At 56.5% G+C, this 14,414-nt stretch overlaps 2 protein-coding genes across 2 annotated transcripts; one reads left to right on the forward strand and one right to left on the reverse strand.

Annotated features, from left to right (window-relative positions):
* Nucleotides 1-289: 289 nt before the first annotated feature.
* C1H1orf232 (chromosome 1 C1orf232 homolog) lies at nucleotides 290-5,479 on the forward strand. The gene is made up of 4 exons (XM_024245124.2): nucleotides 290-842; nucleotides 3,147-3,230; nucleotides 3,342-3,439; nucleotides 4,809-5,479. The coding sequence occupies exons 1-4, from the start codon at nucleotides 759-761 to the stop codon at nucleotides 5,104-5,106; spliced, it is 564 nt and encodes a 187-aa protein (XP_024100892.2). The 5' UTR covers nucleotides 290-758; the 3' UTR covers nucleotides 5,107-5,479.
* Nucleotides 5,480-6,838: 1,359 nt separating this feature from the next.
* On the reverse strand, nucleotides 6,839-9,919 carry FAM110D (family with sequence similarity 110 member D). Its single transcript, XM_002811243.2, has 2 exons — nucleotides 9,821-9,919; nucleotides 6,839-7,734 (listed from the first exon to the last, which is right to left on the reverse strand). Exon 2 carries the CDS (start codon nucleotides 7,652-7,654, stop codon nucleotides 6,839-6,841), a length of 816 nt encoding a protein of 271 aa, XP_002811289.1. The 5' UTR covers nucleotides 7,655-7,734; nucleotides 9,821-9,919.
* Nucleotides 9,920-14,414: the final 4,495 nt, after the last annotated feature.

The raw sequence follows: 14,414 nt of genomic DNA on the forward strand, positions 1-14,414 counted from the left end.
TGGCAGCAAAGGCCTAGGTGTTGCATGCTCAGAGTGGGCAGAGGCCTAGAGGGCCTTTCCCCATTCACAGGAGCCTGGTGCCTCCCAGGCTGGCCAGAGCCAACTCAGTTGGAAGGGGCCAGAGGAGCTTAGCAATAATTCAGGGGCTCCAGCTCTTTGGAGTCTGTCGCCAGGAAACAAGGAGACAGGCACGTGTATCCCTGGGGAGAGGAATCAGTTTCCAGCCCAGACAAAGGAGTGAAATGTAAGCCCAGGGTGCCCACTGGGGGCCTGCGGACCTTCCTGCTCCAGTTCATTGAGGCTGAGTAGGGACACAGGGTGGAGCCCTGCTGAGGACACAACTGGTATGACTACAGTCACAGAGGTTCCAGTGTGGGTCCCGGACTTCAGGATTTTGTGAATGGAAGAAGATTTTCCTGGAGCCATGCTAAGAGATGAACAACTCAAGTACTCCTAGGCCCAGGAAGAGAGCCTCTCTAGAGACAGATGTCTTGTCTTCATTATTCTTGGCCAATATGGGTCAAGACAAGGGGCCAAGGTGGCAGAAGCTTGTTCCATCCCCCACCCCCCGACTCCTTTGGATCAGGTTCACCTCCTGGGCACTGTGCCAGCTGGAGAGGCTGGTGCATCTTTAATGAAGTCACTGGATCCCTCGGACAGGCTCTTGGCCTCACCAAGTTCCTAGAGCCAGACTCACTGGTATCCACTGAGCCACCAGCTTCCTGTGCTTGTGTGCCAGGCCCCTTCCCCCTGCAGCCATGAACCAGGCCTTCTGGAAAACCTACAAGTCCAAAGTGCTACAGACCCTGAGTGGGGAATCTGAGGAAGACCTGGCAGAGGAGGTGGGTGCCATCCATGCATGCTGGGTGGAGCATGTGCAGAGGGGCAGCAGGAATGAGCAGTATGAAGTGTGACACAGGATAGGCTTGGAGGTGGGGGGGCCACATTTGTGCAGATGGCACATTCAGGGATGGTAAAGAGCATGGTGCAGCATCAGAAAGCCAGGACATTCAAGAAAACTGAGGAAGAAAAGACTTAGGGACCATGGGAGGAGTGGCCACTGTCTCCAAAGGTCTCAAGGCTGCCACATGGAAGAGATTCTTCTAGGACCAGTGGGCAGTAGGCACACGGGCACACTTAGCTGGACACAACTTTCTAATGGGAGCAGAAGTTGCAGTGATGTAGGGAGCCCCATGTTACTAGAGGTAGGGGGAGTGGCGCCTGTACTAGAAAGGTCACTGTAGCAGCATCAGATCAAAGCCATACTTAGACCATGCTTTGTTCTGACATTACAAAAAACAAACAAACAAACAAACAAAAACCAGGCTGGGCCGGGCACGGTGGCTCATGCCTGCAATCCTAGCACTTTGGGAGGCTGAGGCGGGTGGATTGCCTGAGCTCAGGAATTCAAGACCAGCCTGGGCAACACGGTGAAACCCAGTCTCTACTAAAATACAAAAAAAAAGTAGCCAGACATGGCGGCATGCGCCTGTAATCCCAGCCACTTGGGAGGCTGAGGCAGGAAAATTGCTTGAGCCTGGGAGGCAGAAGTTGCAATGAGCTGAGATTGCACCATTGCACTCCAGCCTGAGCAAGACTCTGTCTCAAAAACAAACAAACAAACAAAAAACAGACCAGGCGCTGTGGCTCCTGCCTGTAATACTAGCACTTTGGAAGGCCACGGAGGGTGGATCACCTGAGGTCAGGAGTTCGAGACCAGCCTGGCTAACATGGCAAAACCCTGCCTCTACTAAAAATACAAAAATTAACTGGGCATGGTGGCGGGCATCTATAATTCCATCTACTCAGGGGGCTGAGGCAGGAGGATCACTTGAGCCCAGGATTTCGAGACCAGCCTGGGTGACATGGTGAAACCCTATCTCAACAAAAAAATACAAAATTAGGCAGGCATGGTGGCACACACCTGTAGTCCCAGCTACTCAAGAGGCTGAGGTGGGTGGATCACTTGAGCCCAGGGAGGTCGAGGCTCCACTACACTACAGCCTGTGTGACAGGTGAGACTTTGTCTCAAAACAACAACAACAGCAAAGTTTCTGAAACCAGGGACAGTCTTATGTCTGGAGGCTGTGATAAGTGGCAGTCACACAATCACACAAAATGTGGCGGAGGCAGGAATCGGTTCGGAGGGGCGGGGAATGGTTTGAATTCTTGAATGTCTGGAGAGGGTGTCTAAGGCTGGGCTTGTGCAGAAATGTCGGTGAGTAACTGGTGTGATCAGTGTCTGGGTGGAATCCCCAGTGAAAGTGTATGTGCAGGTGTGAACATTTTGGGTAGCAGTCTGCCTGCTTGCCTCTGTGTAGACATTTGCAGGTGTTTGTATGGTGTAGGTGTTTTGGTATCTGTGGTTGGGTGGAGAGGTTTTGTGTGTTGCGGATAGGCCTCTGTGCAGCTGTCTGTGGTTGTATAAGTGCACAGGTGTGAATGGTATAACTGTGTGTGTCCTTGTATAGGTGCTTCACAACATGTATGTCTATGTAGAGGTGAAGAGCTGTAGCCATGTGGGGGCATGCTCATGTGCAGGTGTGTGTCTACATCAGAGTGCAAGCCCATGTCCACGTGCTTTTGGGTGTACATGGATGTGTCTGTGGTGGGCAGGTATGTGTGCTCAAGGGTGTCTGCAGCTCGGGCTGGTGGCTCACGCCTGTAATCCCAGCACTTTGGGAGGCCAAGGTGGGAGGATCACTTGAGGCCAGGAGTTCGAGACCAGCCTGGCCAACATGGCAAAACCCCATCTCTATTAAAAATACAAAAATTAGCAGGGCGGTGGTGGGTGCCTGTAGGCCCAGATACTCAGGAGGCTAAGGCAGGAGAATCACTTGAACCCGGGAGGCAGAGGTTGTAGTGAGCTGAGATCGCACCACTGCACCCCATGGCAAGACTCCATTACACACACACACACACACATGCACACACAAAGGAAAAAAAGGATGTCTGCAGGTATTTACTCTGCAGGTATACATGTATGCATTCCCATGTGCCCTTGTGGGTCTGTGGAGTGTTTAGGTGTGTGTTTAGTTCTGCGGGATTTGGGGTGCCTGGTCTGTGTGTACTAGGCTAGCAGTGGAGGAGGGAGATCCCACTCCTCTGCGGCCTCTCTCATGCTGTGTGGGGGTCTTGTGTTCCAGAGGGAGAACCCAGCATTAGTGGAGTCTGAGACAGCAGAACCGACCGAGGAGACCTTCAATCCCATGTCACAGCTGGCCCGCCGGGTGAGTATTCTCCCTTCTTCCACCCCAACCGTGGGCAGCCTGGCAGAGGCTTCTGTGGAGTCCTGGGAGGTTGTGCTGGGCCCCCTCCCTGACTCCCAACCCCTTTCCCAGGTTCAGGGGGTCGGGGTGAAAGGCTGGCTGACAATGTCATCTCTGTTTAACAAAGAAGATGAAGATAAGCTGCTGCCACCAGAGCCTTGCGCTGACCAGTATGTGCGTGTGTGTTTGTGGTGGTTCTGGAAGGGGCCTGAGGTCCCCCTTCTGCCTGGTCCTTTCCTTCCGGTTTGTTTGTCTTTCTAACCACTGATGGCTGGAGAGAGGCAGCCCCAGGCTGTTTCTGTTTCTCTCAGCAGGAAACAGGCCAAATCAACATATCTGGGAGATTAGGGTAAATCTCAGGAGGAATTGACCAGCTGTTGGGATTGAGGTGCTAGAAGGTATTTATGGGCTCTCAGGACCCATCCGCTTGGGAGTGGCCATCTCTCTGAAATCCAAGAACGGAGAATACCTTTAGGTGTTTGCAACAGGTGATCCAGCTCAAAGGTTCTCAAGTACTGCCTAAACCCTCACCCTCCAAGGAAGCGAGTCACAAACATATTCCTTGGACCCTCCTTCAGAGACTCCGATTTCGCAGGTGTGGCAGAGTCTTGGGGCTCTAGCCATGTTTTCAGCAAGCTCCTCCAGGGCCCTGCAGCATGCTGCTTTGGGAACCACTGTCTGAGAAGGTCTTTGAGGCCAAGGATTAGCGGGTGGGACCTGGGACCTCAGTCTTCCTCCTGTCTCTATCTCTGGCAATTCTCCATTTCTGCCTTTTCTCCATCCTGATCACATCCCCCTCTCACCATTGACCCTATTCTTTTCTCCTAGAGTCCCCATGACCCATCAGCCTCTCCCACCCCCAGGTTTCCATTCTTTCCCCCCACCCCCATCCCCAGTTCCCTAAGGAACTTCCTGGACTTGAGGCTTCCACTTCAAGCTTCATCACCTCTCCGTGACTGCCCTTCCCCCCAACATCTTCCCACCTCTCTTGAGTCCCCCGCTCTCCCCTAAGCCTCTGACCTAGGCCTTCCTGTCGCTTCACCTTTCTCCCGTGCCCCTATTCCCCCTTTCCCTCAATCTCAGGACCTGATTCCTGTCCGTGCCCCGCCTCTTTTTCCCAGGGCTTCCCTCAGGTGGGATCTGAACAGCCCTCCCGCTCCCACCTGCTTTCCCAGGGATCCTTCCAGCTTGCCAGACCTGCGCACGCCTCCAGCGTCCCTCGAGCCTTGCCTGAAACCCTGACCTCATTCTCTCCCCAGGGATCCTGATCTCGGTCCCCTCCCTCCACACCCCTCGCCTAATCCCCTGATCCTGTCCCACCCCAGCCCCCTTTCCCAGGGCCTCTGAGCCCCCGCCTTGCCTCCAGGCCTTGACCCTCCTCCTCGGCCCGGTCCCCCACTGGTCACCTGACCCCGCTCCTCCCCACCGCCCCTGACTCCGCCCAGGCTCCCCGGCCCCACTAAACTCGTCCCTCAGCCCAGCCCATGTTCCTCCCCGGGACCGCCCGGCCGCTTCTCTGACCGCGGCCCTCTCCCGCAGCCCTCTGGCGGCGCGACCCCCCTCGCAGGCGGCGGCGGCGGCGGCGGAGGCGCGCGGCCCGGGCTTCTGGGACGCGTTCGCCAGCAGGTGGCAGCAGCAGCAGGCGGCGGCGGCGTCCATGCTGCGCGGCACCGAGCCCACTCCGGAGCCGGACCCCGAACCCGCGGACGAGGCCGCGGAGGAGGCCGCAGAGCGCCCCGAGTCGCAGGAGGCCGAGCCGGTGGCCGGCTTCAAGTGGGGCTTCCTCACTCACAAACTGGCCGAGATGAGGGTGAAGGCTGCGCCCAAGGGTGACTAGCGGGCTGGCCGAACCCCGCGCCCGCTGCTCCCACCCCTGATAAAAACCCTGGCCCGACAGCCTGTGTGACCGCGTGCTTTTGTTCAGACATCCAGAAAGACTGCTTTTGCGGGGGGCGACCTCGGGCGGGGTCCAGCTGGAGGAGTCCTCACCTCACCAAACATACAAGGCGTAAATGACCAGAGTCAGCCCGCGTATCAGGATGGGTTTTTTATTTAAGGTACAACTTTCCAGGAAGTTGGAGAGCTCCAGAGGACTGCGTCCATCGCCCTCTCCAGCCTCATTTAATTCAACAAACTGTGCCTGTGGCCCTACTATGTGCGCCGTCCCTGTACTAGGAAAAAGGTCGAAGATTAACTAGAGAACCCAGACTACCAGCGGGTCCCACAAAAGGTGACAAATTGAGGCCCAAAAATAGGACTGTACTTGGGAGCTCAGAGCAGGTGAGGCTGACTGGGGCATTCAGGAAGGCTTCCTGGAGGAGAATATACGTTATCTCCGAGAAGGAAGAGCAGAGAGAAAAGGAACGGCAACCCAGGCAAAGGAAGAAGGCGCATGAAGGAAGAAGGCTTGGAGGTGCGAAACTGTGATGAAAATAGGCGACCTTGTGTGTCCTTGCAGGAAAGGGAGGTAGTGGCAGGAGCCTGCCGGCTGGCAGGAAAGGTTCCCTTCTTTTCTTTTTTTACTTTTTGAGACGGAGTCTGGCCCTGTCGCCCAGGCTGAAGTGCAATGGCTCGATCTCGGCTCACTGCAACCTCCGCCTCTGGGGTTCAAGCGATTGTCCTGCCTCAGCCTCCAGAGTAGCTGGGATTACAGGTGCGCGCCTCCAAGCTCAGCTAATTTTTGTATTTTTAGTAGAGACCATGTTGGCCAGGCTGGTCTCGAACTCCTGATCTCGTGATCCACCCTCCTCAGCCTCCCAAAGTGCTGGGATTACAGGCCTGAGCCACCGCGCCCGGCCCGGTTCCCTTCTTTTTGTGTCCGAAAGATGGGATCTCAGCCCTTCATACCCAGTGACCACAACCGGGGCAGCAAAACTCCGGGAATGGGGCCTTTTAGGATCTGGTGGAGCCCAGATTTCTGGAGCAGACGCCCCCTCGGGCTCCCAAAGCGCTTTATTCCCAACTCCCAGCTCTAGTTTGGATCGACCTGGAGGCCAGTGGAGATCACAACAGTGTTAGTACTGATTCGGTAGAAGTCACAGCAGTTATCGTTTATTGAGCACTTTCTATATGCTGGGCACTTTGCCATGCGCATTACAACTATTTTGAAATACTTCTATCCCCTACCCGTCCCTCCTTAATAACCGAGGGGTGCCGCTGCGTCCAGGGAGGTCAAGTGCTTGCCCAGGATCACACAGCCGGGAACACACATTCCAAAACCCACGGGTTTAACCGCGAAAACCCGTTTGCTCCTTCCTCAGCTCCCCATTTAAATAACGTTTTAACTTTATTCAGCAGGTTTGCTCATCTCCCTCCCCAATCGTGACTCCCCAGACGGCGTCTCCACAGGGACCAAGAGGCCTCTCCCTCCTCCTTCGCCACGGGCGCAGGGAAGGGCCTTCGGCAGCAACTTGTCCCACCTCCCCAAGGTTCAGACGCGAAACTGATTTCCAGAAGGAAGGGCTTACGCAAAGGCACCCAGCGCGGCGGAAGAGGGGTGTCCCTGTCCGTGCCCGGGGCCAGCCCCGCGCTTGGCACTCCCAGGGAAGCCGGCCTCGGAGCCGCGGCGGTCACACCTCGGACTCGCGCGGCGGTCCGCGGGCGCGCTGGCAGCCGTACAGCCACTGGATGACGCGCGCGTTGCGCTCCACCACCGACACAGGGGGGCGCCCGTCCCGCGCCGAGCCCGCTGCCTCCGAGCCGCCGCCGCCGCCCGCGCCGTCCGGGCTGTCCACACCCCTGTCGCTCGATGTCCAGTCGCTGGCGTCACCGGAGCCGGGCGGCGGCGAAGTTCCTGCCTGCGGGCTGGCGTCGGCCCCCCAGCTCTGCGGGGAGAAGCGCTCTGCGCCCAGCACCTCCACCAGCGCGCGCTCCAGGCCGCAGTAGTTGAAGAAGCGCTCCTTCTCCGACAGGGGCAGCGAGCACGTGGGACACAGCGCCCGCTTTCCCGCCGCTTCCGGGGCATCCTGGGGCGCGGCCCAACCCCCTGAAGCTGCAGGTCGCTCTGTGGAGGCCGGGCTGCTCGGGGCAGCGTCCCGCGGGGCACCCAGAAAGAGGCGCCGCACCAGCCCCTGGCCCTTGGCGTTCTCTTTGTTCACCGAAGCCTTGCAGTCCCGCTTCTGGCGGTAGAAGATGAGGGAATCAGGCCTCGGCAGCCGCCTGCCGCTTCCCCGGCGGGCCGGCCTGGGCGTCCTGGGCGATGCAGGGGGCCCCAGCTCGTTGCAGGGGTGCGGCGTGAGCGGCCCAGGACTCCCACGCAGGGCTGGCTCCTGTCGCCTAGCTATCACCTGGTGCGTCTTGACATACTTGGCTTTGTCGGCTTCCAGCCTCTCCACGGCGCTGGGGGTCCGTCCTCTGGACGGGGTGGAGGGAGGGGCCAGGAGCATCTTAGCAGAGCTGGTCAGGACAGTGCCCCATAAGTAGCCAGCCACGGGGCCAAGAGCAATTGGCTTGGGCTCTCACAGACCTGCAGGGAGAGAGGAAGGTCAGGCCGAGGGTAGGAAATGCCCCTGGTCCTCTCCTGCCGGCATTCCTCAGTATAGGATCAGTCAGCCACCCTCTCCCATCCAGGTTAGCCGGTGCCACGTCCAGGGAGCAGAGGCTCAGGCCATCCCCTTTCCCTGTCCTTCAGAGACATTGAGTGGGGTCTCTCTGGCCACTCAGAAACATATTCCCCTTTGAAGGCGCCCCAATCTGGCCACAGGGCCATGCAAGCAGGCCTAAGCAAGCAGGACACTTGGAAAAGGAAACAGGGCTGGTCCCGGCCCAATTCCCAAAAGTGGCTTCAACCGGAAAAAATACCTCTTCCCAACCCAGCAGCTTTGAGCCCAAGACAAGAAGGCTCCCAGCCACAGGCTGGCTCCAGCAGGGCCCACCCTTCCCGCCCCCAAACACCGAGGTCAGGGATATAACCACAGGGTAGGAGCCTCCAGTAATTGCAGCCAACTGCCCTGCCCAGCCCCAGCAGGGCCATCGGGGCAGGAGAGGGAGGTGGTCCCCAGGCCCTATCAGCTACTGCCAGCTACTCTGCCCCTGCCAAGGGGATCTCAGAATGCCAAACTGTAAACATCACCTTGTTTAACCTTTGCATTTCCATTTCATGAAGAGGAAACTGGCTTGGAGAGGAGGGGGGCTTGCTCAGATCCTGTTGAGAGTTAGGAGCCAGGACTGGAACCCAGGTTTCTTTTTTTTTTTTTCTTTAGACGGAGTCTTGCTCTGTCACCCAGGTTTCTTGCCTTGCAGTTCAGATTGGATCTCTCACTTGCCTATCAGAACTTCCCACTGAGGCTGGGCGCAATGGCTCATGCCTGTAATCCCAGTACTTTGGGAGGCCGAGGTGGGTGAATCACCTTAGGTGAGGAGTTCCAGACCAGCCTGGCCAACATGGCGAAACCCCATCTCTACTGAAAATACAAAAATTATCCAGGTGTGGTGGCGCGCACCTGTAATCCCAGCTACTTGGGAAGCTGAGACAGGAGAGTCGCTTGAACCTGGGAGGCGAAGGTTGCAGTGAGCCGAGATCACGCACCACTGCACTCCAGCCTGGGCAACAGAGCGAGACTCCGTCTCAAAAAAAAAAAAAAGAAAAAAAAAAGAACTCACTGATACTTTGCGTGTATTCCTGCTGCTATAAAACCAAGCAATTTCCGTTAGAAATGGGCCCCTTGCCTCACTAAAAAGTTCCTTCCACTAATTCTTCCTAATAACCTGTGCTCCCACTCCCAGAAATTTGCCCTCAGGGTCCTTGTCCCTTTTTTATCCTAAGACCTCATGACCCTTTTCCACCTCCCTTCTGCTGGGGCAAGGAACGAGGAGGGGTTGTAAATCAAGAGCTGACAGTTCTCTTGGCAGTAACAGAATGGGCCACCCACATGGCCCTGCACACCCGATCCCACCCCTATCTTCCCCTACTCCCCCTGAGTCCTGGAGTCTGAGGGACCCTGGATCTGGGGATAACAAAGGAACAGAATTAGCCAGGGAAGTGGGGAAGGGGTCTGTGAGAGGCCTTGGGGCAGAGACCCTGCCAGGCCCAGCTCACCCCTGCACCCAGCATCTAGTGTGTAGTCAGTCTGCTCATGGGTAGTTGAGGCCTGGGAACCAAGGAGAGTCTGGCAGTGTCCCCCTCCCTGTCTCCCAGGGAATCTCCTGGGCAGTGGGTCAGATTCCAAGATCCCAGGAAGGCACTGCTTCTCTGACCCCATGGGTGCCCTCTGTCCTCTCCTCTTCTCCCCAGCCCTGAGCAGGGAGACTATAAAAAGTTCCTAATCACAAGGACCAAAATAGTCTGTCATCCACAGCCTCTTCCCTGCCTTCTGGGCTAGGCTGGAGGCCGGACCTCAGACATCCCGTCCTAGAAGCCTGGCAGGCGGCCTCGGGCCCTCCATTCCTTTGCCTGCCTTCTCCCAGTCCTGAAACTTGTGGTCTCAACTCTGCCCAGGGCTTCTGCTCTGGGCATGGGCCATCTTTTAGGCTCACTAGTTTGGCACCAGTCTCCCTGCCCTCAGGCCCCTGGGTTCCTTCCTACCCCAGCCCTGGGCTCAGGGTACACTCACCTCTGCATGGGAGGCCTAATTGCAGGGGTCCTTGGGCAGGTCCAGACTGAGGGCAGGAGTGGACAGCAAGGACTAGAAGTAACTTTGGTGGCAGCCAAACCTCACTCTCCACAGGAAAAGCAGAGAAAGCCTCCGCCCCCCACCCCCCAAATTAACCCTCGCCTTCCTGAGGCAGATCCTGGCCTCCGTTAACTCTTTCCTGATCACAGTCTCTGCGCTGTGGAGACCTGTGAACCAAGTCCAGCTCCTTTTATTTTACAGATGGTCAAACAGTCCCTGCCCGGTTAGGTGATTTGCTGTGGAAGCACTGTGAGCTTGGGCAGAGCCAGGACTCCAAACAAGGCCTCCTGATCCCCAGGCTTCCTCCAAAGGCCTGGGGTGGGGGCTCCGTATGTGGGATCAGCCCCCTCCCTGGGCTGTGGCAGATGCTCTGACAGTCTGAATGGGAAGGCAGAACAGGGTCCTAGTCAACTTGCTTTTTTCCCTCTGTAGCAGGCTGAGACCTGCCCTGGTCTGGGTGCTGGGTGGTGTCAAGCCTGCTTTCCCTGGGAGTGAGACCAGGAATCTGCAGCCTAAGGGTGGGGGCATTGGTGCTGTAGATGTGCAGGTGAGCCTGTGGCGGCAAGTCTTGGCATGAAGGTGACCCTGGAGCCCACTGGAGCTGCCTCTGCCAAGGCGCTTTCATGGCAGATGGGATTGCCTGGGAAGACAGTGATGAGGGGCCGATTCCAGGGCCAAGCCCAGGTCCTTTGGCCTGCTTCCTTCTCTGCCCACACTTGGAACCTCTTAGAGCTTCTCCCATCAGAGTTTCTTCTCTGACACCTTATGTCTCAAGGTGAAACCCTACCTCATAGGAGACACCTCCCATCTCCCGAGCAGGCAAACTAAACTCTCCAGCCCAGACTAAGACCAGTGCTCAGGCCAAAGGATCCTTGCCCCCCTTGGCTGGCCACCTTCCCCAAGTCCCTCCTCCTACTTTCTAGCCCTCTTTCATGTTTGCAAAGCACATTCCCGTCTGTGCTCTCTGATCTCCTTTGACTGCCCCCCAACAAGGACCCTAGACAGGGTTCCAGCAGGAATGACCCCCAACTTAATGAGTAAGGAAACAGGAGCTGAGCAGGGAGAGAGATGCCCAAAGCCCAGCTCCAAATCCACGCTTGGAACTGCACCCTCTGCCTGTCAAGTCAGTAATGGGTCTGAAAACCCAAGGCCCATCTCCTGGTAAGAGGTTTTTATTACCTAAAGGGGGGATTTTGTTTTGGGGATTTTGTTGGTGATAGTTCCATATTGTGTTGTTACAACACTTTTCAAAATGCCATTAGCTGCTTTGTCATAATCCCCATGACAATCTTTGGGGGAGGTTTTATTATTTTTCACACTTATGGCTGAAGAGACTGAGGCTCAGAGAGGAGAAATGACTTATCCAAGCTCACCAAACTCTGTCACCCAGGCTGGAGTACAGTGACGTGATCTTGGCTCACTGCAACCTCTGCCTCCCGGGTTCAAGCGATTATCCTGCCTCAGCCTCCCGAGTAGCTGGGATAACAGGCAAGTGCCTGGCTAATTTTGTGTTTTTAGTAGAGACCGGGTTTCACCATGTTGATCAAGCTGATCTTGAACTTCTGACCTTGCGATCCGCCCACCTCGGCCTCCCAAAGTCCTGGGATTACAGGTGTGAGCCACCGCGCCCGGCCAATAGCTAACTTTTATTGAGAAATTAATATATGTGAGGGGCTATTCTAAGTACTTCACATAAGGATTAACATATTTAATCCTCAAAACAACCCGATGAAATGGCACTTTCGGGCCGGGTGTGGTGGCTCACACCTGTAATTCCAGCACTTTGGGAGGTGGAGGCGGGCCAATCACTTGAGGCCAGGAGCTGGAGACCAGCCTGGCCAACATGGCGAAACTCTGTCTCTACTAAAAATACAAAAATTAGCTGGGCGTGGTGGCGCGCTCCTGTAATCTCAGCTACTCGGGAGGCTGGGGCAGGAGAATCACTTGAACCCAGGAGGCGGAGGTTGCAGTGAGCCAAGATCACACCACTGCACTCCAGTCTGGGTGACAAGGGTGCAAAAAAGAAAAACAAAAAAAGTCACTTTCATTCTCCTAACTTTCTAGATGAAGGCTGGGGGTGCCAGCTTGGCTCTGAGATCTGGTCAGGAAGGAGTTAAGCATGGGAGGTGGGCAGGGCCCAGCTGGGATGCTGTCAATGGCAGGAAACCTGGCCCGCCGCCTGGGGGGAGGATGGGGCTGTTGTGTCTGACTCTGCAACCCCCATCCCTTTGGTCTTAAAGGAGCATCCAGGTTGGGTGGTAGGACCAGTAGGGGCCCCTTCACAGCTCCCTTATAGGGATCGAGGACAGATGCTGGACTACAGAAAGAGGGGAGTCAGGGTGCAATGCAGGTGACACCCTGAGGCAGCTCTGGTCTGAGAGGGGTGACTCGGTCCTCCATGCCAAAGCCCTCAGTTGGAAGTGCCCCCACCTCTGCTCAGGAGGGTTTTGTCAGGGAGGGGAGACAGCCCCAGCTCTGGGAGCCCCCAGTGAGACAGAAGTGGCACAGCTCTGCCCTCAGGGATCTCTGGTGGGGGCTGGAGGAGGGCTAAGCAGCCTTGCTCTCAGGAGCTCTCAGTGTGAGGGCAACAGACCCCTACCCTGATGCCAATGGACAGAATCCTGGGAGACAGGCACAGACCTTCCACCCTGTGGGCAGAGCAGGGTCAGGGAGGAGAGGTTGAATTGGATCGGCTTTCTGGGTAAAAGGGGGCCCTGAAAAAGTCAGCAGAGGAGAGGGGAGGCGGGGGCGGATGAGAAGACGAGGTGGGCTGCATCTGTCTGGCCTCGGCTCCCAGCCACCCTCGCCATGAACTGGACCATCCCTGTTTCTGGTTGTGGGTCCCCCGGGACTACCTTAAAGTGGCTCTTTCCGGCCCTAGAGCCAGGACCTCAGGCAAGGGGGAAGCGAGTCTTGGGGGGTTTCCTTCCTACTTCCGACCTCATTCCCAGATCACCTTGAGGATGGAGATCGGGAATGGGCCTGAGTCAGAACGTCTCCTTCCAGGAGATGGTGGTGGGAAGATGGGGGAGCAGCTCTGGTCAGTGTCGGGAATCACCAGCCGGGTCAGGGAGGCCTTCAGATCCAGTCTCACATCCCATGCCCACATTGTCACGGAGGAAACGTGTGTCACCCCCCTCACTAGCTGGCTACAGCCCCCACACCTCAGCCCTGCCTTTGATTCCAGCTCTAGTCTACCTCTCGCTGGCTGTGTGGCCTTGAGCAAGAACTTAACCTCTCTGAGTTTCCTTCTGTGTCAGGCAGGAATGGTGAGACCCAGCTCCTGTGTGGCTTGGAGATGCAGGGAAGTGGAGCCTGCAACCGCAAGGTGCTCTGGAATGTGGCGCCTGCAATCTGCAAGGTGCAAGTTAGATGAATCTGACTTCAGCTTTCGCCCTTTACCAATTCCTTGCTGCCCTTCTGGCCTACATCTCTTTTCCTAATCCCGGTCTTGCTCACAGCTGCCGACAGCAAATCACCGGGAACACCTGCACTGTGCTGTGGGGTCCGCAGATGGATCTGACGTGGTTTTGCTCTCAGATGGTGGCAGAGGCAGAAAGCTTCATCACGACTGGTAAGAGACCAGTGCTACTGCAACCAAGATGAACACAGCAGAGGGGGTGGTGACCTCTTCTGCCCGGGGTGGGGTGGGAAGCTTCAAAGAGGAGGGGTATCTGAGCCCTCCTGGGAAGGGATTTTTGACTGGGTTAGGAGTGGGGGAGACAGAGAGAGTGTTGGGCCGAGAGCACTGCTGGCGCCAGGTCTCAGTGAGGGCAAGAGGCCAAGGAAGGGTCACGGAGAGTGAGAGAGGGAGGAGCGGGAGAGAAGGTGGGAGGGCGTAAGAGAGAAGATGGGGTGCAGAGAAGGGATGGGGTTTGTGAACAGATGGGTAGGCTCAGACTGAGAGAAGGGGCTCGAGGGGACTTAGAGAAAAGATGGGAGCTCAGGGAAAGGAAGGGCTCAGGGAAGGGACTGGAGTTTCTTGAAAGAAGAGTTGGGGAGAGGGTAGGGGCATCTGTCAGGCCCCAGGGCCACAGGAGAAGCCCCCCACAGAGATTAGAGCAGCTGTCCTCTAATTCAGGGCTTTCCGTTTCGGAAAGAATCTCAGCCACAACAATAGCCTGGCCCCAGTGCCTGCGCTCCCTCTGAGGGGTGTGGCCTCTGGGCAGAGCCAGGCCCCACACCCACCGCCCATGACTCATGGAGGAGGGGGCAGGGGGAGAATGGGAAGGAAGATGCCATTAAACTTTTTTCTTTTTTTTTTTTTTTGTTTTTGAGGCAGAGTCTTGCTCATTTGCCCAAGCTGGAATGCAGTATTGTGATCACAGCTCACTGCAACCTCGACCTCCCAGGCTTGAGTTATCCTCTTGCCTTAGACTCTGCAGTAGCTGGGACCACAGGTGTGCAACATCACACAGAGCTAATTTTTGTATTTTTTTGTAGAGATGGGGTTTTGCTATGTTGGCCAGGCTGGTCTCGAACTCCTGGCCTCAAGTGATCCTCCCACCTCGGCCTTCCAAAGTGCTGGGATTAA

The sequence above is a fragment of the Pongo abelii genome, chromosome 1 (genome assembly GCF_028885655.2).
Source record: "Pongo abelii isolate AG06213 chromosome 1, NHGRI_mPonAbe1-v2.0_pri, whole genome shotgun sequence".
In the NCBI taxonomy this organism is placed as follows: Eukaryota; Metazoa; Chordata; class Mammalia; order Primates; family Hominidae; genus Pongo; species Pongo abelii.